Source organism: Indicator indicator, chromosome Z (genome assembly GCF_027791375.1).
Source record: "Indicator indicator isolate 239-I01 chromosome Z, UM_Iind_1.1, whole genome shotgun sequence".
Taxonomy (NCBI): Eukaryota; Metazoa; Chordata; class Aves; order Piciformes; family Indicatoridae; genus Indicator; species Indicator indicator.
The window spans coordinates 81,713,233-81,738,032 of record NC_072053.1 but is presented as its reverse complement, the minus strand read 5'-3'; the positions used below and the strand labels follow the sequence as shown (position 1 = coordinate 81,738,032).

At 50.4% G+C, this 24,800-nt stretch overlaps 1 protein-coding gene across 1 annotated transcript in view; it reads left to right on the top strand.

The window, feature by feature from the left end:
- Positions 1 to 10,731: 10,731 nt before the first annotated feature.
- The window catches only part of B4GALT1 (beta-1,4-galactosyltransferase 1), a 31,859-nt gene continuing 17,790 nt past the window's right edge, over positions 10,732 to 24,800 (top strand). The window contains exon 1 of the mRNA XM_054397699.1: positions 10,732 to 11,005. Coding sequence (XP_054253674.1) covers positions 10,732 to 11,005 — 274 coding nt within the window. The remainder of the gene's footprint in view (positions 11,006 to 24,800) is intronic.

The following is a 24,800-nucleotide window of genomic DNA, read 5'->3' as shown; positions in this document are numbered from 1 at the left end:
CCCCCTCTGCTCAGCTCTGCTGAGACCCCACCTGGAGTACTGTGTCCAGTTCTGGAGCCTCTGTTACAAGAAGGATGTGGAGGTGCTGGAAGGTGTCCAGAGAAGGGCCATGAGGATGAGCACAGGGCTGGAGCACCTCTCCTATGAGGACAGACTGAGAGAGTTGGGGCTCTTCAGTCTGCAGAAGAGAAGGCTCTGAGGTGACCTTATTGTGGCCTTTCAGTATCTGAAGGGGGCTACAAGAAAGCTGGGGAGGGACTTTTTAGGGTGTCAGGTAGTGATAGGGCTGGGGGGAATGGAGCAAGACTAGAAATGGGTAGATTCAAACTGGATGTGAAGAGAAGTTTTTCATCATGAGCGTGGTGAGACACTGGCACAGGTTACCCAGGGAGGTGGTGGAAGCCTCATCCCTGGAGGTTTCTAAGGCCAGGCTGGATGTGGCTGTGTGAGGTGTCCCTGCCCATGGCAGGGGGGTTGGAACTAGATGATCCTTGAAGTCCCTTCCAACCCTAACAATTCTATGATTCTGTAGTCATAGCACCAAGTATTTGTGGAGGAGGTCACTTGGCTTTTGCAGTGAAGGTTTGGCCTTCCTGATCTGCCAGGTGCTGAAGCCTCTGAAGCTACCCCAGAACGAAATAAAGAGGGATGTAAGAGAATCAGGGAAGTCTTTTTGTTTCTCCATGCACTGAAGGGTGCAGTGGTGCTGCATTTGCATGGATCTCTGGCAGCAGGCTCACCCAGCCATGCCTGGCCAGCTTCCCAAGTTGCTGCAGCTAACATTGGCTCTTGTCTCCTCTTCCTTCTACATGTCCAAGGCAGCATCCATCTGAAGAAAACGCAAGGAGTAGCACACTGTCCAAAGCACTGCTTACAGACTGGATGTGCAGACACACTGCTTGTTTGGTCTTCAGAGGAGGAGGTTGAGGGGAGACCTCATCACCACCTAGGATCATAAAATCAGAGAATCATAGAATCACAGAATCACAGAATCATAGAATCACAGAATCATACAATCATACAATCATAGAATCACAGAATCACAGAATCACAGAATCACAGAATCACAGAATCATAGAATCACAGAATCACAGAATCACAGAATCATGGAATGGTCTGGGTTGGAAAGGACTTCTGAAAGTCATCCAGACCAATCCCCTCTGCAGTCAGCAAGGACATCTCCAACTAGATTAGGCTGCCCAGAGCCCTGTTGAGCCTCACCTTGAATATCTCCAGGGATGGGTCCTCAACCACCTCCTTGGTGAATCTGTTCCAGTGTTCCACCACCCTCACAGTAAAGAACTTGTTCCTAAGTGATATTTAAGAAAAAAGAGCAAATGTTGAACAAATGTGTTTATAAACCTATGAAATAAATATCCTTTCAAGCCAACATGATAGCATATAGTTTTGCTTACAAAACCCCTCCTGGCACTCAGATTTTGTCATTATCTCAGGTATGTGTGCAGTTTGTATTTCACTGCAGCACTAAGGTTTAGGTGGAGCCTTTATATTTGGAGACACTGAGCACCCACAAACCAAGATGCAGCTTACAGATACAGGTAATCCTCTCTTCTAATCTTTCAGAGTTGTGGCCTTGTTACAACCTCAAAACTTATTACAGGGCTCATTGCAAAATCAGTTAGATTACCATTAACAAGAGAAGGTACACTAACTACCTCACAGTGCAGCAACTGAAAGACACAGCTCAAAACATTTTCAGGGTGGCTATGATTATACCAAGCCATAGCTTGAAGTGTGGGCTTTAATACTGAAAGATTGTTGTTTGGCTTTAACACTGAAAGGTTGATCACTGACAGGAAACATGGCACTGTGTAAGTGGTGCATCTATGCCAGGAGGTTCCACCTCAACATGAGGAGGAACTTCTTCACTCTGAGGGTCACATAACACTGGAGCAGGCTGCCCAGAGAGGTTGTGGAGGCTCCTTCTCTGGAGACTTTCAAGACCCATCTGGATGTGTTCCTGAGTGACCTGTGCTGGATTCTATGATCCTACTCTGGCATGGGGGGTGGAATTGATGATGTCTGGAGGTCCCTTCCAACCCCTAACATCCTGTGATCCTGTGATAGTTCTGCTTACTTTGTGGACTGCTAAGGAAAGCAGAGATGAAAAGAGTCAGTGCCACTCCTACCTTGAGAGAGAGGCATAACTCCTGCCACACACATTTTTCTACAGCCCATTCAATCTCTGTTATAAAGGGTGTCATCACCACACTAATTGTTCCTTTATCTCAAGCAATACCAGCATGCTGCAGCTGTTTGGCTCAGCTGATTGTACCCTATACAGGACTGAGTTCGAGTTAAGAGTAAAGTGAAATGAAAGGCTTTAATGTGGATGAACTCTGCTTAAAGGAAGTGAATCATAGAATCATAGAATCATAGAATCATAGAATCAACCAGGCTGGAAGAGACCTCCAAGACCATCCAGTCCAACCAATCACCCAGCCCTAGCCAATCAACCAGACCATGGCACCAAGTGCCCCATCCAGTCCTCTCTTGAACATCTCCAGGGTTAGCAACTCCACCACCTCCCTGGGCAGCCCATCCCAATGGGCAATCTCTCTCTCTGTGAAGAACTTCCTCCTAACATCCAGCCTAGACCTCCCCTGGCACAGCTTGAGACTGTGTCCTCTTGTTCTGGTGCTGGTTGCCTGGGAGAAGAGACCAACCCCCACCTGGCTACAACCTCCCCTCAGGTAGTTGTAGAGAACAATGAGGTCTGCCCTGAGCCTCCTCTTCTCCAGGCTAAACAGTCCCAGCTCCCTCAGCCTCTCCTCCAGGGCTGTGCTCCAGGCTTTGTTGCCCTTCTCTGGACACATTCCAGTCCCTCAACATCTCTCTTGAATTGAAGAGCCCAGAACTGGACACAGGACTCAAGATGTGGCCTGACCAGTGCGGAGTGCAGGGGAAGAATAACCTCCCTTGTCCTGCTGGCTACACTATTCCTGATCCAGGCCAGGATGCCATTGGATCTCCTGGCCACCTGGGCACACTGCTGGCTCATGTTCAGCTGCTGTCACCCAGCACCCCCAGGTCCCTTTCTGCCTGGCTGCTCTCCAGCCACTCTGTCCCCAGCCTGTAGCACTGCTTGGGGTTGTTGTGGCCAAAGTGTGGAACCCTGCACTAAGCCTTGTTCAATCTCACCCCATTGGCCTCTGCCCATCTGTCCAGCCTGTCCAGGTCCCTCTGCAGAGCCCTTCTACCCTCCAACAGATCAACACCTGCCCCTAACTTGGTGTCATCTGCAAACTTACTGATGATGGACTCAATTCCTTCATCCAGATCATCAATAAAGATGATCATCAGTAAACAGGATGGGGCCCAGCACTGATCCCTGGGAGACACCACTAGTGACTGGCTGCCAGCTGGCACTGACACCATTCACCACCACTCTCTGAGCCTGGCCCTCCAGCCAGTTCTTGACCCATTTCAGAATGAATCTGTCCAAACCACGAGCTGCCAGCTTTGCCAGGAGCTTCTTGTGGCAGACAGTGTCAAAAGCCTTGCTGAAGTCCAGGTAGACTACATCCACAGCCTGCCCCACATCCACCAGGTGGTAACCTGATCATAAAAGCAGATCATAAAAGTGCATCATCTCTGCACATCTCTTTTTACATCATCTCTTTTTACAACTCTCTGTATATCTCTTTTTACAACTACCTCAAAGGAAGTTGAAGTGATGAGAGTGTCTGTCTCCATGCAACAAGTGACAGGTCAAGAGGAGACAGCCACAAGTTGTGCCAAGGAAGGTTCAGGTTGGAGATTAGGAAAATTTCCTTCACAGAAAGGGTTCTCAGGTATTGGAACAGGCTGCTCAGGGAGGTGGTGGAGTCTCCATCCCTGGAGGTGTTTAAAAGACTCGTGGATGTGGTGCTGAGGGATGTGGTTTGGTGGTAGCAGCTTAGCAGCAGTGCTGGGATTGTGAGCTCTGGATGAGCATCTGGACTTGATGATCTCAAAGGTCACTTCCCACAGTTCTATGATTCTATGATGATTCTATGATTCTGTGCTCAGCATTTTCCCTCTAACGAAATTGCCAGAGGAAGAAGAAACATGTCTCAGACAGACACACTAGAAGCAGAACTGTGTCTCCTTGAGGCTGCCTGCTACTTCTGATTTCAGAGTCCACCTACTGTGCAGCTATTATCTTCTCCAAGTGACCTATTAATTACTTGGGTATGTATGAGTTAACACCAGGAGGCAGCCACAGCAAGCATTGTTAAACAGAGGGACACTGTCACCCCTGCTTTAAACCCAGCCTGTTCCATCCAGCGTGTTACTGCAGCTTTTGGTTTCTATTTCTCTCAAAAATTTCAGAGTAAACTTTGTGGTTTGTAGAGCAGAGATTTCTCTGAGGCATCTGTCAAGGGTCAGGTCTGGTGTGGCCACTAAATGAGTGCTTTTTATGGACATCTCTCCCTTCCCAAAGGGAAGATACAGGGAAAAGGGAGAGAGACTTATCAGACAGGAAAGAAACTTAAACCATGTGGGATGGAAAAAAGAACAATCCAGTGAGTCATAGAACCACAGAATCATAAAACGGCTTAGGTTGGAAGGGACCATCTACTCCAACCTCCCAAGCCCTCATCCAGCCTGCCCTTGAACAGCCCCAGGGAAGAGGCATCCACAACCTCCTTGGGCAGCTTATTCCACAGTCTCATCACCACCCTGGCACTGAAGAACTTCTTCCTAAGATCCAATCTAAACCTACTGCACCTCATCTTCAAACCATTCCCTCTTGTCCTGTCACTAGACACCCTCCAGCCAAGCCCCTCTGCAGCCTTTCTGTAGGATCCCTTCAGGAAGTGGAAGGCAGCTCTAAGGTCTCCCTGGAGTCTTCTCTTCTCTGACTGAACAACCCCAGCTTCCTCAGGCTACCCTCACAGCAGAGGTGTTCCAGCCCTTGGATCATCTTTGTGGCCTCCTCTGGACTCACTCCAACAGCTCTGAGGTTGCTCACCTAAGTGGGGTCTGATGCTGTCCCCACGGATGCTCAGGGCTGTTGAAACCACATTGGAGAGTGAGGTCGCAAGCCCAGACTCCCACTCTCCCTGGAGAAGTCAATGCTGAGCTTGGGGTAAGCTGGTAGGGGAGGTTCTGTAGGGGCTATGCTTCTCTGTGTCCTCACTGTTCAGAAAAAGGCTTGTGAGGCTTGACACAGAGATACACAGAAGGACTAGACCAGCTCCTGCACCTCTGTTGTCCCAGCCACCTTCATCTCCACGAGGCCACACACTCAGAGAGGCAGTTTTGCTGTGGACCAAGGGAAAGGGCATTTCCAAGGGCTGCTCTTCAAGGAGTGGTTGCCATCTGACAAGAGTTGGTGTTACCTCCATGGGTAAGGCACTGACCCGTCTGGCACATAGCCACATAGAATCGACCTTAGAGTCATAGAATCATTTAGGTTGGAAAAGACCTTCAAGATCATTGAGTTCAACCATTAACCATACACCTCTGATGGGAGTGCCTGTAACAAGGACATCTTTAACTAGATCAGGTTGCTCAGAGACCTGTCCCACCTGAGCTTGAATATTTCTGGGGATGGAGCATCTTCCACCTGTCTGGGCAACCTGTGCCAGTATTTCACCACCCTTATTGTAAAAAATGCCTTCCTTATGTCTGGTCTGAATCTACTCACCTTTAATTTAAAACCATTATTTAACTTTATCCTGTTGCACCGTGCCCTACTAAGATGTCTGTAACCATCATTTTATAGGCCCCCTTTAAATACTGAAAGACCACAATAAGGTCTCCCCAGAGCCTTAATTTCTCCCGGCTGGACAATCCCAACTCTCAGCCTGATCTCACAAGAGAGGTGTTTCCAGACATCTGGTCATTTTTGTGGCCCTCCTCTGGACCCACTCAAACATCTGCATAACATTTCTCTGCTAAGGACTCCAGAGCTGGGCACGATATTCAAAATGTGGTCTCATCAGAGTGGAGCAGATGAGTAGAATTTCCTCACTTGACCTGCTGGTCTCCTGTGCTCTAATGTAGCTCAGGGTGCAATTTGCCTTCTGGGCTGTAAGCATGTATTATCATAGACTCATCTTTTCCTGGGTTCTGCCATGCTCCTTGAGAACTTTGCTTTTCTTCTAAGGGTACAGGCCTTATAACCTCCCTCTTCCCACTCACACTTTGATGCCTAGCTACAAATGTCTCGCCACGTTGCTGGTGAACTTTCACTCTGTTACACCCTGGTGGCTTGTTTCAGCAAGTATTTTGGATGTTTATGATCTCTGCCAGCTGCCAAGTTTGATTAAAATCAGACTGCCAAGTCATTAGGCATGGAGGAGGAGCAGGCATTTTCATGTGCAGCAAAGCAGTACAGTCACACTACTTCTTTTTTTTTTTTTTTTTAAGGGAGAAAAAGGCAAAAATTTAGCTTCAAAGAACACTGTCACCACCACCCCAAGGAAACTGCTTCAAGTGTGACTGGAAAAGTGAGATCTCCAAGAACTCTTCACAGGTTGGGCTGGGGTGGAGATTGCAATGGTGAAAAACTGGAGAGGGCTGACGTGCAAGTTGCACGGCCGGAGGTTGCCTAAGGGTGTGCACACCTGCATTTTTCCTGTAGGTCCTGTGTCTCTCTTTCCTCTTTCACAGGTTCAAAAGGACATCTCTTACCTCTGTACCCAAAGCAGGTGTACCATTGTGTGCTTTCACTTACATCCTGGTGTTTCCCTACGGACACAAGGTTGCACCTTGCCCTTCTATGCAGAGTGTGAAGGATCCTTGGCTGCAACAGAGCCTTCTCTCATCACTTTCAGAGCCCTGCTCTACTTTCAGAGCCTTGCTAAGGGGGAAGAAAACAGTGGTTCCATAGGAAAAAAAAAAAAAAAAAGAAAAAGAAAAGGCAGTATTTTCACCAACACTCACATAATTCAGGGTGAAGTGCTTCCTGGTGGACAAGAAGTTCTCCATGGATCAGCAATGTGCCCTTGTGGCCAAGAAGGCCAATGGGATCCTGGGGTGCATTAAGAGGAGTGTGATCAGCAGATTGAGGGAGGTTCTCCTCTCCCTCTACTCTGTCCTGGTGGGGACACACCTGGAATATTGCATCCAGGTCTGGACTCCCCAGTTCAAGAGGGACAGGGATCTGTTGGAGAAAGCCCAACAAAGGGCTACAAGGATGATGAAGGGACTGGAGCACTGCCCTGTAGGGAGAGGCTGAGAGACCTGGGGCTGCTCAGTCTATAAAAGACTGAGAGGGGATTTAATAAATGTCTATAAGTATCTGAGGGCTGGGGGTCAAGAGGCAGGAGACAGGTTCTGCTCAGTTGCATCCTGTGATAGGACAAGGGGTAAAGGATATAAACTACAGCACAGGAGGTTCCACCTCAACATGAGGAGGAACTTCTTCACTGTGAGGGTCACAGAGCACTGGAGCAGGCTGCCCAGAGAGGTTTTGGAGTCTCCTTCTCTGGAGACTTTCAAGCCCCATCTGGATGTGTTCCTGTATGACCTGTGGTGGATTCTATGGTCCTGTTCTGGCAGGGGGATGGACTTGAACATCTTTGGAGGTCCCTTCCAACCCCTAACACCCTGTGAGCCTGTGAGCCTTGGCTGCAACAGAGCCTTCTCTCATCACTTTCAGAGTCCTGCTCTACTTTCAGAGCCTTTCTAAGGATGAAGAAAACAATGGTCCCATGGGAAAAAAAAAAAAAGGCAATATTTTCACCACCACTCACACAATTCAGGGTTGAGTGCTACAGCAGACCTGTGGAAAGATGTGTTAGACAGTTCCTGAGCCTCTGATATTTGCACTCTGTGCTGTGCTGTAACTTCTGTGGTGACTGCTAGCTGAATTTAAGACATGACATCATGGGAAATAACATTGACTCTACCTTGAGTCACAGTTGAAGCCTGATGCTCTGAGCACTGTGGGGAACTTTCCCTACAAGTGCCCATTTGAAAGCTGAAAGAAAGGAAAGGAATTTTCCTAGCACAAGCCCAATTATTTGCTGACAGCACTGAAACATAGAAGCTCTGGAACAACCAGGAAGCTCTAAAGAATGAATTATCTGATGAGAGTCACATTGCTGGGTTGCATTTCAGTAACTATAAAAGGTATCTGGAGAGCCTAGAGACCTTGAAAGCTGGGTTTGCTCTTTGAAGAAAGCAATTTACAAGCTGATCCTTAGTGAGAATGTCAGCAGTGATGACATTAGTATCGTTGGCACCAGCATTGTCATTCAGAAGGGCTTGTAGTGATAGGACAAGGGTCAATGGTGGGGGAGGTGGGAGAGGACAGATTAAGACTGGATATTAGCAGGAAATTCTTTACAATAAGGGTGGTGAGACACTGGAACAGGTTGCCCAGAGAAGTGGTGTATGCCCTCTCCCTGGAGGTGTTCCAGGCAAGGTTGCATATGGCCTTGAGCAACCTGGGCTAGTAGAAGATGTCCATGCCCATGGCAGTGGGGTTGGAACTAGATGGTCTTCAGGGTCCCTTCCAACCCAAACCATTCTCTGACTCTGTGATTTGATGATTATTGTGACTGATCTGCAGAAGTTGTCAGGAAGAGCTAAGAGACATGTAAGTGAACAGAAAAGATGAAGTGGAGGTCTCTGGTCATGCACCTTGACTGCAGGCTGACTCCTTCCTTTTGAGTTTCTGCATGGTGAAAGCAATGCCTGTCATTCAGAGGAGCTTTCAGGTGGCTGGTGGAAGAGACCTTGTTCTCAGTTCCTTGTTCTGTCAGGAAAAAGAAACTCCTTTGTCCCAGAGCAAGGTAGATTTCTTCATAATCAAGATTTCTCCTGGAGATCGCAGTCTATTTCACGTCTTAAAGACAAGTGCAGGCTCTCCCACTGATTCAGGGCAACAGTCACACTTCCTGGGCGTTCCCTTCCTGTTTCTGCTCTCTCAGCACAGCATCACAAACCAAGCCCATGACCTGATGGCTTTCACCACAGCCAGCAGTGAGGAAGCCTGTGGGTAGCATCAAACAGCTATGGGATCAGGTGACAAAACATTAGCCTGGTGAGGTCCAGCTGATGCAGACCTCAGCAGGAGCCACGAGAAACAGCCACAGGTATTGTCTGAGCTCACAGAAGAGTGTCTGAGTTGAGACTAAGAAGCAGATGTGTTGTTGGAGGTCAAGGGATGGGATATAGCACACTTCCTCAAAGACCACAGGGTGTTAATCTGAAGAAGTACCTGTGAGCAGTCATTCAGAGAACACTGAAGGAGCATCCAAGCATGCTGGACAAGAGCCCAGCTCCACAGACCAAGGTTTTGGCAGCCTACCAGGCAGCAGTGGAGGCCAATGAAATCACCAGACCATGAGGGCTGAGGGAAGTGGAAGCGGCATGTGAGTCTGTTGGGAAGTAGCTTTAACCAATGAGAAGAACATACATTCACTTCTCCTCATAGTGGCTTCACTTTCATGAGACAAACTAAACAGAACAATAAATAGAAGCATCAAGGACTACTAGCAGGAGTTATTTATTGCACTTGAAAACCACTTGAGTGTCACTCGGTGTCCGTGAAGCACTCTGAGGCTCTCAGGGCTGATCACACAACAAGCAAACCTGCCAGAGCTCCAGCAGGTTTTTGCCTGGTCAGCTGTCAGTCTCAACTACCCTGTGAGTCACTGATGCCCACTGACTCCTCTCCATTCAACCATCAGCAAGGTACCTGCTGCAGCACCCAGGGCAACAGCAGGGCTAGCACTGGCTTCATGACTGTCCTTGCTCTGGGCAACACTAAACCCCTCCACCATCACCCCCACCACGGCTGGCTGAGATAGGGTTACAGGGCAGATCCAGGGACATTTCTTTCCACTTGCCACTTGTAAGAAACAGATGTAACTTTGCAGGAAGCTGGATGGTGCCCAGACCCACTTGCCCAGACACTTCTACTGGCTTGATGATGGACATGAGGAAACTCCTTCCTTAGGAATGTGGGACAGCTCTGGGACAGAGCACCAGGAAGGAGGAGATGCCTATGCTGGGCAGCTTTCAAGGCTCTAGTGGCACAAAACCACAGCTGACTTCACCTACTGCTGGCAGTAGTCCTGCTCCAAGTAGGACACTTGGCTGGACACCTCCAGAGGGCCATGCCAGCAGCATTGCTGGGTTCCTGTCATATATTAACAGAAAAAAAGTGGACTTGGCCGTTTCGCTTTGTGGAAAATGTGTTGAAACAAGCCCCACCAAGCTGACAGAAAACTATCCTTCACTCTCACTTGTGCCAACGGAAGGCTACCTGTGACCCTCTGTGGGGGATGAACCCAAAATACAGCCTGTGCTACCTTGCAGCAGCTCACAGGATGCTGGGGTAGGATGCCAGGACAGGATGTCATGGGGCTGACGCTGGGGCAGGATGTCATGGGGTTGATGCTGGGGCAGGATGCCGGGGCAGGAAGACAGGACAGGGTGTCACGGAGGGATTGCCGGGGCAGAATGCCAGGGGATTGCCGGGTCGTGAGGGCTGTGATGCGGAAGGGGTGAGGATGCCGAGGCAGGATGTCGAGGAAGGGGCGGGGGGGCATGGGATGCTGGATCGGGCTGCCGAGGGCGGGCCCACCGGTGCTCCCTGCGGGGGCGGGTCGGCTGCAAGCGGCGGGCGGGGCACGGGACGCAGGTCCCCACCCCCGGGGCGGGCGGAACCGCCACCGCTCCCGCCCCCGTCCCCGTCTGTTCCCCGTCGTCGGCTCAGCTCGGCGCGGCGCGGGGCGGGCAGCGCTCCCCGCCAGCGCAAGCGGCATGAAGGAGTCGTCGCTGCCCGGTACCTCGCTGCAGCGGGCCTGTCGCCTCCTCGTCGCCTTTTGCGCCCTTCATCTCTCGGCCACGCTGCTTTACTACCTGGCGGGCAGCGCCTTGGGGCCACCGGGCAGCCCGGAGCCCCCTCCCCGCCGCCCTCCGCCCGCCAACCTCTCGCTGCCGTTCTCCCGCCCGCCGCTGCCTCCCGCTGGCCGGCCCCGACCTCCCTTCGCCGGTTCCTCGTCGGTCCTTTGCCCCGAGCCTTCCCCGCTGCTCGGTGAGTGCCACCCCGTCGGGGTTCAGGGTTTTTTTTTCGGGGAGGGGGAGGTGGGGTTGCGCCGTTTCCTCTCCTTCTGCCACCCGCTGCCGAGGACCGCGGTTGGGCGCGGGGTTAGGGACGCGGACACCGCGGGCGGCCCCCGCCCCGACGGCAGCTCCGGATGTCCTCTCGTTAGGTGTCTGTCCGCATGGGGCGGGTGTGACAGCGGCGTGGCTGTCCACGCACGCTGACGGGGATTGTGGGAGAATCCCCGGGGAGCCCGCCGTGGATGGGGAGTGGACTACCGGGACACGGATGCACTCGCCAGGAAGGAGCCGTCGGCCAAGCCGAGACCCTCTCCCTGGCGCTGAGCGCTCCTTCCCCGTCCGGCTAGGTTTCTTTCTGGTTGCCGGAGAGGTTGGGTAATTTCCTCTGGGAACTCTACCCAAAATACTGCCCTTGCGCAATCTCACGGGAAGGATCAGGCGGGCTGTTTGCTCTCTGCAGGCTCCCGCAGCCTTTTGTGTGCACCGACCTGCGGCAACAGGTTTTGAAGAGCCCTCTGAGGCAGGGTCATGAATACAGTTGTCATGTATCCATCCGTCCATCCATCCATCTATCCCTCCCTCCCAGCGTCGCTTCCCACACACTTGGTGCTGCTACGTGGCAGCTTGGTTTGTGTTTTATCTGCATGGGATCTGTGCTCCCCACAGGCCTTTTCCAGGACTGATTGGGTGCTGGCAGGCTGTTGGTGGGTTTGCAGCTTACTGGAGGTCTCATTTTCATGTTGGTCACCTGCAGCTGTTGTGATCTGCCCGCTTTGCCGCAAGGTAGAGATGAAGGAGGAGTGGGTTTCAGCTCTTTCCCTCTTCATAGAATCATGGAATGGTTTGGGTTGGAAGGGAGCTTAAAGATCATCTCGTTGTTTGTAGCTGTTGCTCGTTGAAGACCCTTACCTTACAATAGTGAGGTTTATTGGTGCAACTTTGTGACATCCCAGTTGACAGTTCCTTAGCCACAAGCTCTTTGGACCCTAGAGCCTGGGGATCATCTCCCTCTTCATCAGTGTGCCACGTTAGCATGTGCACCTTTATTACCAGAGATCACAGTGTGGAGAAGAGACTTTCAAGAAGATACCTGTGGTTTTCAACTAAAGAAACCCACACAGAAATTCACAGTTTCTGTGAGTGCTTGCTGGTCAGCTGTTTATGGATCAATGCATCTGAGCAACAAATGACTGGTTTGTTATTTTAGGAAGGTGGTTTTGAGGTCACTAAAAGGAACTGTGCTCTGTTTTGTTGTCGTTGTTGTTGTTTTTGATTCGTGTCTTTCACTTTTTTGTTTTCCCCCACCCTCAGTAGATCATTTAAGGTTGAAAGTGGCTGCCCAAGCCTGCCTTCATGGATTGTGGATTGTGGGAGCCCTTTATGAATATGGCTTTGCTTTAAATGGTCTCCACTTAGCCTGATCCTCTCAGGAGTGAGTCATGTGCTTGAGAAATGACTGGAGTTGAGAGAAATGCTCTTAGTGTCCCCCAGATTCAAGGAATTAGCAGAGTTAGTCGCTGAAGGATCAGCTGAATTTTTTTTCATTCTGCCTTTTGTAACATCTCTGGTGCAATTTACTGAATCTGCCAAAGGCCAAGTGAGGCTGCTGGAAGTGGTTACAGATGTTCAGATTGCTTACAGGACCCTGTGGAAAGTATCTCTTTGCAACACAGTAGGCAAATGGTTTCTAGCTGTATGACCCTCAGTGCTTGCAGGGTAGTGGAGTCAGATGCAGGCTGGCACCATCATGACCTTCCAGGGGCCTACAAGAAAGCTGGGGAGGGACTTTTTAGGATATCAGGTAGTGACAGGAATAGGGGGAATGGAACAAAGCTGGAAGTGGGGAGATTCAGACCGGACGTGAGGAAGAAGTTCTTCCCCATGAGAGTGGTGAGAGCCTGGAATGGGTTGTCCAGGGAGGTGGTTGAGGCTCCATCCCTGGAGGTGTTTAAGGCCAGGCTGGATGAGGCTCTGGCCAGCCTGATCTAGTGTGAGGTGTCCCTGGCCATGGCAGGGGGGTTGGAACTGGATGATCCTTGAGGTCCCTTCCAACCCTGACTGATTCTATGATTCTATGACTTAAAGGTTTGTAGCTGGCGTGTAGGTGAGAAGCTAGATGGGTATTTTGGGGGGGGGGGGAGGGTTTCCTGCTCTTTTCAGGTTTTGGTAGCAAAACATTTTCAAGTTTTGGGTATGTGTTTTGTTGTATTTTCCCTGCTCTTTTCAGGTTTTGGTAGCAAACAAACCATTTCAGGTTTTGGCAGCATTTGTAAAACAATCCTGTTGTGCCTCAGATGTTGGTCAGAGCTGAGTCTGCCTTGATCAACATCTCATGTATCTCCAAGGCCAGTGTGGGGGATGGACAGGTGTACACTCCATGGCTATTTTTGATGCTTAATTCACCCAGCCAGAATTCCTAAAAATTCTTCTTTTATTTTATTTTCTTTTTTTGTGTGTGTGCACAAAGGATTCTATCGTTACAAGTCTAACAAGCAGGAACCATCAAGGAATTTGCTTCAATTCCTGCCTTCTCAAAACCATGGAGAACTGCTCTGACAGAATCAAATAGCTCCAACTGCCCTGTTCCCTCCCTAAGTTCATTAAAAGTCACTTAATTTTTTCCCCCCATTTGTTTTCTGCCCCTCTCCTCTCTCCCATCACTGGAAAGCATGTAATGAAATCACACATGATGCATGCAACTCTGCTGCTTGGGCTTTTTTGCACCCTCAAGTAGCCAGGTAGTTTTTTCAGAGGCCCAGAGATCTCTCTCTGGTGATGTTTATAGAGAGAGTAGTTTACAATTCCTGCTGCCTGTCTCTGTAGCAAAATGCACTAGCTGAATGAGGCTTAGTCTCTACAAGAAGCTGCCAAATTTAAAATGCTTTTATGGCTCACTTGCCTTTATTTATAATTTTAAAAAGCACAGATCATGGCTAGGGAAATAATACTATAATTTAGCTTTGAATTAAAAGCCCTTAACAGCTATGAAATGCTCCAGCACCAGGTCAGACAAGCATTTTGGGCTTCTTCTCTAGGTTAGAGCTGTGTGCCAGTGAGTATCTTAAACGGGGTATTGAGAAGCAGAGGCTGCTTGCTGCCATGAGATTTCAGCCCAAAGGCAAGTAAATTGAGACCTGTCCTGTTCCCCAACTATTCAGAGTGAAAATGTTGCTCTACAGAAGCAGAATATATGTTGGCCTAAGTGCTTTCAAGGCAGTCAGAGTCTTTGTTCTACCCTTTCCATGAGGTATTTGCGTTTTGGTGAAGGGGAGATGCAAACTGTGCCTGCTGGTTTTGTGAGAGAGTGCAGAAGGGAGAAGGTTCTTGACCAGATGGTCTTTCAAGGTCCCTTCCAACCAGTAGACATTTTGTAACATTCAGCTGTAAGATTCCTCTCCAACAGAGCTCAGCTCGAAGCAGTTCTTATCTTTCAGTTCCAGAAGTCTGCAGAGCATAAAGTCATGGACAGGCTTGTCTGCATTTCAGGGGTGTCACATTCAAGTCCTGCCTGACCAAGAGCACATTTTGTTTATGAAGATTTATTTTAGAGTACAGCTGTCTCTGTAGCCATTTTTAACCCTGGTTTAGATGCCAAGTGCCAACTGATAAGGGATGGCAGACCAAAGAGATGTGTTCTTGCCTTCAGCCCCATGGCAAAGACAAAGTTGCAGGCAGGTGTCTGGCTCAACAGCTATTCACCCCCAGGTTTAAGATCATAAAACTGACAAACCCAAATCCTAGTAATTTAGGGATGTTGACGAAATACAGGTTAATGTACAACTGCCCAAAGCAGAGACCACTACAGATGCACTTATTTTCACTGAGGTTTAAAAAAGTAATGCCATTTCCTGACATCTGTTTGTTGGGAGGTCTCGGGCTTATAAGAAAAGCAACTGTTTCATAGTATCATAGAACAGTTTGGGTTGGAAGGGACCTTGAAGAATATCCAGTTCCAATTCCCCCACCATGGTCAGGAACACTTCCCACTGGCCCAGGTTGCTCAAGGTCTCATCCAGCCTGTCCTTGAACAACTCCAGGGAGAGGGCATCTACAACTTCCCTGGGCAATCTGTTCCAGTGTCTCACCACCCTCACTGTAAAGAATTTATTCTTCATATCTAGTCTAAATCTACCCTCTTCTGGCTTCAATCCATTCCCTCTCATCCTATCACTAAAAAGTCCTTATACTAAAAAGTCCTCCTCAGCTTCCTTGTAGGCCCTCTTGTTCCTTTGAGATTTCTTCTTTGGGTTTCTTCAAGGTGCCATAGTCCTGAGTAGAAACTGCTGCATGTTTGGTGAAACAAGGGTTGAGAGAAAGGAGCTCCCTTGGCCAGCTTGTGGATGAGCAGTCAGGGAAGAAGAGGACTTGTGTCCTGGGCAGTGCATTGTTTCTGAAGCCTGCAGTCACTCTAATTGGTAGATGATGAAGATAAGTGATAAGGATGTTGTGATGCTTTGAAGTTTGTTTGGAGGAGACAGAAGTGGAGGAGACAGTCCGGTCAGTGGTGATGCTTAATGCTTGTATCACAGAAGGTATTAGAGGTTATGTGCTGCCTGAGAGGTCAGTGAATTCACAAATATCTAGTTTGAGGCCCCTGCATACGTAGGCACTTCGTGGACAGGGGTAGAGGATGCTTCAGCAATGGCAGGATCCTAGCGGAGTGTAATTTGGGGAGAGAAAGCGATAAACTAAGGCTTGGTGAAAACATATTTTAAAGAGGGCTTCTGGTGGTGACTGTGCTGGAGTGGTTAGGTATCTCTGGCATGCTGGGAGTCTGGTTCCTGTCACATCACCCACCTGTGTCCTGGGTTCTTATCTCCCTCTGTGTGTGGGGTTCTGCCCCAGAAACTGGGGGCTTATGAATCTGTGGAGCCACTTAGGACACCATGCAGAGGAGAAAACATTTCCTTTACACACAGCATTTCCCTTTCCTCCCTGGACATGCTGTTGTCTGATTTGCCTTTTTTTTTTTTTTTTTCCCCTGGTGTCTTTTTGTTTGTTTGTTTGTGCTTTGTTCTTGTTGGTTTGGTTTGGTTTTTTTGGTGTTTGGTTGTTTGGTTTTTTGTTTTTGTTTATCTGTTTTTTAAATTTTTTGTTTATTTGGGGGTTTTGGGGGTGGGGAGTGTTTTGTTTGGTTTGTTTTTTTTTTAACCTTTCCAAAACAGCGTCCAACTCCACCCGCTACCACAACCCCAAAACTGAGTGCCACAGGCATTACTTTGCTGGGGTTGTGCTGTGTGCCTCCCCTGCCTTGTTTCAGAAAAGTAAAAGAGAAACTCAAAGAGGAGAGCATGAAGAGGGCTGGTGGGGGGAGGGGGAGCCTAACACGTGAATCAGTTTGTTCAAAGTTAGGCTTTCTTGGCCTCAAAAGAGAGGCTGAGAAACTGTGTTGAACTCCTCCAAAGCATATGTTTAAGATGTTTGGCAGGAAGCAGGACACGGGATCCTGGCAACACTGCTCTGCAGCTACCCGTGTGGTTGGGAGTCTGTTGCACCTCTGAAGCACAGGCTTGCTCGTCAGGCAGGGAGCAGCCTCTGTGGTGAGAGCAGCTCCCTAGCATCCTCTTGTCTGGTCGAAGTGAAGGTCAAGGACTGTTAATTGGGCTTGCAAACTAACTTGGAAAGGCACCCTGCCTTCCTGGAGAGCAGCTGCCTCAGGGACACGGCACCACAGAGCCGGGGATGTGCTGGGGGAGAAAAAGGAAAGTTCTTCTGTCTCGTGCATCTGGTGTTTTATAACGTGCTTGTTTCTCTGCCAGCACTGATCTGAAGCAACAGCTAATTTCCTTGGAAACTGGGCCAAGTTTGGGTTTGGAAAGAAGCAGGCACTCGCGAGCTTCCCGGACTGGCGCTTGGATGCAGAACTGGGTTGAGCTCTTGACTTTCCTCCTCAGCTCCTTAGTCTGAATTTCCTCTGCACTGTCAGTTGTGCAGAGGGACTCCCCAGCCCCAAAGAGTAGCGTGCTGTGCTGCTCTGGGTCTTCTGGTGGCCCTAAAAGCAAGCCTAAGGCACTGAGCTGCTGTATTCCACCACTCGCTGCCTCTCCTAGCTGGTGGACTCCCCGCTCCAGTTTTGCAAGCAACTGCTGTCCTCCCTCCCTCCTCGGTGCAGAAGGGGGTTTTGTTGCAGAGATTTTGAGGAAAGAGCTGTGCTGCAGTGGTGGGGCCAAAGATCTGGGTTTTTTCTGGACTGCAGGTGGAGATGTGTCAGTGTTCATTCAGCTTGCCCCTGTCTCTCTGAGCTAGAAGCAGACTTGCTGCTCAGCAGTCCCTACCAGGACAGTGTTTTCATTTATACAAATCAGTGCCTAGAGCCCCTGCCTGCAAGGAGAGATACCTGGTGAGCTATGTGTGGATCAACACATCCAGCTGAGCAAGTGGTGTCCACCAGTGATGGTGGGGCACACCAAACAGCCTTTCCATCTGCCTCCCTCCTGCTGCTGGAGGAGCCCAGGGCAGTCCCCAAGCCCCTGCAGATGTTTGTCTGAAAGAGGGCAGCTTTTGTCACCTGCCCCAGTAGCGGTCCCCAGGCCTCTGGACTTGCCTGGAAGACTCTTAACCTGCAAATGTGTCTTGGTGAAGCTGAAAATATACCTGTAAGGATCTCATGGCATGGGTTTCCACAAGCCTGCGTGCTCAGGAGCAGCTGTTTGCCCAGCCGTGCCTCACCCTGCTCCTGGCTCAGCCTCCTGTGTTGTGTTCCACTCTGCTGGCAGCACCCCCATGCTTTTGGAGGGGTGGGTGCAAGCCCTGGCTGAGTTTTGGCCAGACAGACCTACCCTTGCCTCACCTGGCACCCTGCACTCATCCATGCCATTCTGGGGAGCGTGCCCCAGCCCTGGGATCCAGGTGGTGGGATGGGATGGGGTAACTTGGGATGGGCTGATGAATGGGGATGGGATGGGATGGGGCAGAGCAGGGTCTGCCTTGCATTTTGGGGCTGCTTCTGGATTCCACTCAGCCTAGGAGAGTTCCTGTGTGCCCATCCCATCGCCTTGTCGGGGTGGGTGGGAGGTTCCCGGTGGGGGATGGGGGGCAGCTCATCCTTTTTCTGCTCCAGGCCTCTCTGTTTGTTTGTTTTGAGCTTGCTCTTTGAGGACCTGGAATTCAATTTCTCGGGCTGCAGCGAGAAAGGCTAATTGCATGCAGATTGCCCAGCTCAAAGGGAGACAGTTCAAAGCTGCTTGGACTTGAGCCACCACTCGGGGTTTTCCTTCTCTCCCAGGAGTACCTTCTTGTGGGAAAAACTATTTATATATATATATATATATGTATACTTTTAAATTTATTTTTATTTTTTTAAGATGCCCTGTGCTAGTGTGAGACCCGGTGTTGGAATAGGCAGTGTTTGAGGATGGATTAAGAAATTTTCTTCTCTGTCTGCAATTGCTCAGTTATTCCTGCACACCTCATGATGATACAGAGTGGACCCAGTGTTGCCAGTGTAGTGTGATTCCTCCTTGGAGGTTTTTTTTTCAGCCTGTTTTCCTTTGGGGGAGCACAGTTGTAGGTGCCAGGCACTGTGTGAGCCTGGCCAAGACAGGGCACGAGCTGGTATAGCAGACTGAAACCTTACATCAGCATAACTGACTTTTATAAGGGGGATGCAACCTTGCAAGTGTAGACCAGCAAAAGAAAACCTATCCTAGCCCTTGGGAAGAGTTTGTTGCTTTGGTTTGGTTTGTTTTTTTCCCTCACTGGGATATTTCTAGCCAGACTCAAGGGTTTATATTTAAAAAAAGAAATGTTCTGCTCTGCCCTAGTCAGGCTACTTCTGGAGTTCTGGACCCTCCAGTTTGAGACAGAGATCTACTGGAGAGAGTCCAGTGGAGTCTCCAAAAATGCTGAGGGGACTGGAGCATCTCTGTGAGGAGGAGAGGTTGCGAGCCTTAGGTTTTTTTGACCTAGAGAAGGGCAGGCTGAGAGGGGATCTGATCAATGCCCAGCAAGAGATAAAGGGTGGGGGTCAAGAGGATGGGCCCAGATTCTTTGCAGTGGTACACAGTGAAAGGACAAGGAGCAAGGGACACAAACTGGAGGACAGGAGCTTCCCCCTGAATGTGAGGAGAAACTGCTTTGGTGTGAGGGCCCTGGAACAGGCTGCCCAGAGAGGTTGTGAAGTCTCCTTCTCTGGAGAGATTCCAAACCTGCCTGGACACAATCCTGTGCAACCTGCTGTGGGTTACCTTGCTTTAGCCAGGGGCATTAGACTAAACGATCGCAGAGGTCCCTTCCAACCCCCACCACGCTGGGGCTGCAGGCAGCAAGGGGCACCAGCTGCCAGCCAGTTTGCAAGGAGACAGAGCTGTCCACGTGGCTGCTTTGGCTGCAGATCACATGCCAAGACAGGGAGACCCAGCTGGGCAAGGGGTGATGGGGCTGTCCCTTCCCCCAGTCCCATTCCCCCCGCACACACAGGGCTGAACCCCAGCTGAAGCCTGGCTGGTGCCACCTGCGTAGGCGCTGGCACAGCTCTGAACTTTGGCTGATTTCATAGGAAACACTTGCTCCCCTGAGCTGTGGGATGCAGCTACCTGCCTGCCCTGGAGCTGCCACGTAGGTCTAGGGGCTGGAACAACCCTGCTCCACAGCCCAGGGCTTGGAGGGCCATGGATTTGCCCCCACATTTTCCAAGGTGGAGCTGATTTTGGTTTTTCCCAGACAGGTTTTACTTGGTGCAGCCTGTGAGCCCTTCCCTTTTCTGCTGGGCCCCTGCAAAGAGAGATTTTTGATTTTTTTTTTCTTTTTTTTTTTCCTTTACTGTGAGTTCTGCTTTTCTTTTCCAGCTTTTCTTTTCACATGAGGTTTGTCTGAGCATGGCAGTGCAGGTATGCACATGGCTCAGTGGCTAGAGTGGCTCTTGGCCAGGGGTTGATGGAACTGTTCTTTTCTGCTCTTTTTTTTTCTTTCTTTCTTTTTTGGGGGAGGAGGGGTGAGATTTTTTTTGTTTGTTTTTCCAGCTTCCATGCTGCATGCTTTTTGATTCGTTCTCACTCAATTAAATATCAGAGATTCGCACCCAGCTGTAAGTGTGCAAGTGAATTTTGCTGGTTTTTTTCCCAGTGAAGTGCTTCAAAGGGTGATTCAGTCTTGCTGGATCACCTCTCCAAACCTGCTCAGGAGCCCAGCTGCTCTCCTTCCCACCTTCTTCTGCATTAGGCTCCAGGGAAGAGGATCCCCCCAATCCTGTCCTACCAGACACCACCTCCCACCTCACTCCCCAGGCTACCCTCTGTGGCTGCTGCCCCATGTTCCATTAGCCACTACCACTTTCTTGGATAGAAAGTAGCTGTGTCCCATTCACAGCCCACCCTGGGGATGCAGGAGTACAATTCTGGCTGCACAGGCTATTGCTGCTCGAGTTTTCCTCGCATTTCAAAGTATCTGTGGTCCAGGGAGGCTGGAGCAGCAACCAGGTTTATTGTAGTACCAGGCCAAGTGGATTTTGGGGCATTTTTATGTGAGTCCTGTTTGTCCTCTCCTTTGGGCCAGCAGGATGAGCACCAGGGAGGGCACGGGCAGATAGCCTCACCCAGCAAGAGGCTGAGCTGTTATGGGGTGAGGGGAATGAGAAGATCAGATGGTAGGGAGCTGCATGTCAGGTTCCTGGAGCTTGAGCACTGCACTTGCTCTGGCCTTTTGTAAGCCTCACCTTTTGCTTTGAATGAGAAGCTGCTTCCTGTTTTTGTGCACCGTGATGGCCCCTCAGCATCTGTGCCTGCACTGTGCTTTTCCTGTGCACCTTCCCTTTGAGCAGAAATGCTTCTGAGCGCTGGAGAGGTGGGGGTGGGAGAGGATGGGCTCGTTCTCTCTGTGTGTCTCTCTGTCTTACCTTACCACTGCCAGCTAAAACTAACTTTTACCATCCCTGAAGTGTTTGGGTCTTTTGGAAAGCTTGCAGCAGTTGTTCTTTTGTTGTTGTTTGGTTGGTTTGTTTTTGTTGTTTTCTTTTGTTAAAAATATATGATGGAGACTCTGGAAGCTGCTCTGTTGGGTTGTTGGATGATAGGTTGGATTTGATGATCTCAAAGGTCTTTTCCAACCTGGTTAATTCTTTGGTTCTGTGACTTTGTAGCTCTGAACCCAAAAAATGTCTGCCTGTGAATCCAGGGCTGTGTGAGTGGCTGAAGTCACAGATCCACATAGCTCCATCGTGTTTGTGGGTTTATTAGGAGGGGCTCAGTGTACAGTGGCTCCTAGGTCAGGCAGTCACCTTGAACAGAAGCAGGAAAGATTCAGATGGAGCTTATCAGGCTGCAAACTTTACCTAGTAAACACGGATAGGGATACAGTTTTGGCTGGTGGGACAGCACTCACAGCAAACTTCACACGCTTTCTTGGCATCAATAGATCATGTCCTGAGTCAGCTTCCTTGGAAGACAGCAGCCTTGGGGCTCTTTACTATCCAGGCAGTCAAATTTTGGTCAGGATGGTTTAAAAATTAACAGCTGTCACTGTGACTCTGGTCACCAGTTGGAAAAACCTCTATGTGCAGGTTTGGCTTTACCCTCCATCCTGCCTGGGGAAGTGAGCTTGGGAAGAGCTGTCAGGTTGCAGGGGGTGGCAGGTTCCTGTTGTTTCTTGGGTTTTTTGGTAGGGTTTTTTGGGTTTGGGTTTTGGGGGTTTTTCTTTGTGGGTTTTGGTTTTTTTTTTTTTTGGTGTGGTTTGGGGTTTTTTTGTCAGCCATATGGCTTTACAAAGGTCTATCTTGTTGTAGCTGTTCTGTACTTGAAAACTGCCTGTTCAGGTTTTTTTGCTTTTTGATACTCTTACTGACTCCTATGGTTGTATCACCTGGGTGATTTACAACAAGCCTGCTCCACAAGCAGACAGCTTGCTGGACATTTGGGGAATAGACCCTGCTGCTGGGGACCTGCACGTTGGCTGTGTCCCTCAGGGCAGCATTTTTTGCTGCCTTTAAAACTGATTTGGTTAACTGGAGGTCAGAGCAGTACAGATCATTTCTCACCAGCAGCCTTCAAGACACTGAATCTGTTAAATCTCTGTCTTCTGCAGCTGGTTTTTATCATGAATGTCTTTTTACTCTCCCATCTTTTACTTGCTGATGTTTCAGCCTCCTGAAGGCAAACAAGATCAAGCACTGGCTGGATAAGCAGTACAGGTTTGGCCCTGAGGGGCTGCTGGGTTCCAGCTTGCAAAAATCCCTGCTTGCAGTGCCCCAGCTTGTGGCAGCCTTTGCCCAGCTGGAGCTCACCAGCCACCAGCAGGAGATTTCCCCTGTAAATTCACCTAAGTGGCAAACCTTTGTTTCCTCCCCAACAACACTGTCCAAGTGCCAAACGTTCAAAGAGCCTTTGTTCCTCAAACCCACCTCCAGGGCTGCTGAGGCTTCCAGTTCTTTCTTGGGAACAGGGACTGGGAGCAGAGAGTTGCAGTGGCTGGGAGCACAAGGCACAGGACTGGGAGCTGCTCTGGGAGCACAGTGCAGTACTGGGAGCACAAGGCACAGGACTGGGAGCTGTTCTGGGAGCACAGTGCAGTATTGGGAGCACAGGGCACAGCACTGGGAGCTGCTCTGGGAGCAGAGTGCAGTATTGGGAGCAGAAGGCACAGCACTGGGAACAGTACTGCGAGCAGTACTGGAAGCAGAGAGTGCAGTGGCTGGGAGCAGAAGGCACAGCACTGGGAACAGTACTGGGAGCAGTACTGGAAGCAGAGAGTGCAGTATTGGGAGCAGAAGGCACAGCACTGGGAACAGTACTGCGAGCAGTACTGGAAGCAGAGAGTGCAGTGGCTGGGAGCAGAAGGCACAGCACTGGGAACAGTACTGCGAGCAGTACTGGAAGCAGAGAGTGCAGTGGCTGGGAGCAGAAGGCACAGCACTGGGAACAGTACTGCGAGCAGTACTGGAAGCAGAGAGTGCAGTATTGGGAGCAGAAGGCACAGCACTGGGAACAGTACTGCGAGCAGTACTGGAAGCAGAGAGTGCAGTGGCTGGGAGCAGAAGGCACAGCACTGGGAACAGTACTGCGAGCAGAGTGCAGTACTGGGAGCAGAAGGCACAGGACTGGGAGCTGCTCTGGGAGCAGAGTGCAGTACTGGGAGCAGAAGGCACAGCACTGGGAGCTGCTCTGGGAGCAGCACTGGGAAGTGGCCCCAGCAGGAAGGGGCCTGCTCGGTGGTACAGCATCCGCCCGGCGCCTGGTGCTGGCAGGGCCCCCACCAAGGGCTGTGCTGCTTCCGCCCGCGGCTTCCTGCATCGTCCCTGGTTCTGCCCCGCTGCTGTGCCAGGGGTGCAGGCAAGGCTGGAAAAGGACTTCCCCAGGCCCAGACATCCAACGTCATCCCCTTGGCAGGCTGTGGCCCATGAGGTGGCATTGTGCCCAGCGCAGTGCCCGTTGCTGTTCTGCATGCACAGCGGTCGAGTCATCCAAACTGCAAGCACCAGCTCCAGCTGCAGGGCACGCTGGGGGGCAGAGGGATGGGCAGGGGGCAGCAGGGAAGGAGGTGGGTGGGGGGCAGAGGCTGTTCTAGGAAGGTTCTCACTGTCATGGTGGGGAAGGTGTACTGAGATTGGGAGGAAATGAGGTACTCTCTCCCACTCCTGCTGGCCTCACTGGCCTGGTGCTACCCAATGCCAGTCTCAGTGGCATGGGGCTGGCCCCAAAGCTTTCCCCAGTCCCAGTCATGCCACTGCTCGCTCCTTCCTGCCCCAGTTCCTCCCATTCTTGTGTCTTCCTTCTGGTGCAGAGTGCCCCTCGAGCTTTCCCTGCAAGCTGCCCTTTGACTGGAGAAGCTTGGGTTCTGGCCATGGGTCTGCAGGACCCAGCTTGTGCCGTGGGGCAGAGAGGGTGTGGAATGGGGCAGGCACATCACAGGTGCAGCTGGGAGCTGTGAGAGTGCTGAGAGCCAGGGCAGACTCTTCCCAGTGCCTGCAGTCTCTGCCTCCTCCTTCTGTGAGAGCAAAATGTGCAGACCTGTCCATGTAACCTCTGCACAATGCAGAGATGTGGAGATCCCTTTGCATCCCACTTGTGATGCTGCTTTCTGCAAGGTCTTCCCTCCATGGTACAGGCAGAGCAACAGGCATCAAAGTTTCCTCACTGCTCCCACAGGTACTCTGAGCATCTCTGCCTGTTTGGCAGGTCTTCCTGCCATCTCCAGCCCCAGTGAGCAGAGGTTTGTGGAGCAGCACAGCCAAGCTGAAGGAGCTTCCTCTAGATCAATAACCAGGGAATGAGCAGTGTGCCTGGAGCCTTATTTCTGCCTTTTTTTTTTTTTTCAGTAGTCACGTGTTGGGCTATGCACAAGGTTGATTGTGATGCCCACTGCCTTCTAGAGTTCTAAAAGTCCTTGTACCTGCACCCCTTCTCAAGGGGCTCCATAGGTGCAGTGTAGTCACCACAGAAGTATCCACTCCATGTGTGCTCCTGGAGGGAACTGGGGGTATCTTCAGCACATGCAAAGAGGAGAGGGTGTTGGGTTGGAAGGGACTCTGGAGATCATCAAGTCCAACCTGCTGATAAAGCACATTCACCTAGATCAGATTGCCCAGGAATGAGTCCAGGTGGGTTTTGAAGGTCTCTAGAGAAGGAGACTCCACGACCTCTCCAGTCAACCAGGCTCCAGCACCTTCAGAGTAGCTCCAAGCCTGGTGTGTGTGTGCCTGCAGGCATGTACATGCCTTCACACCCAGATAGAGGAGACAGGGAGGGTACAGCATCCAAATCTTTTCAGGAGCAATCCCCAGGTGGCGTTGGTGGTGAAGACCTGCTGCCTCACATGCAGGAACTTCATCATCCCTA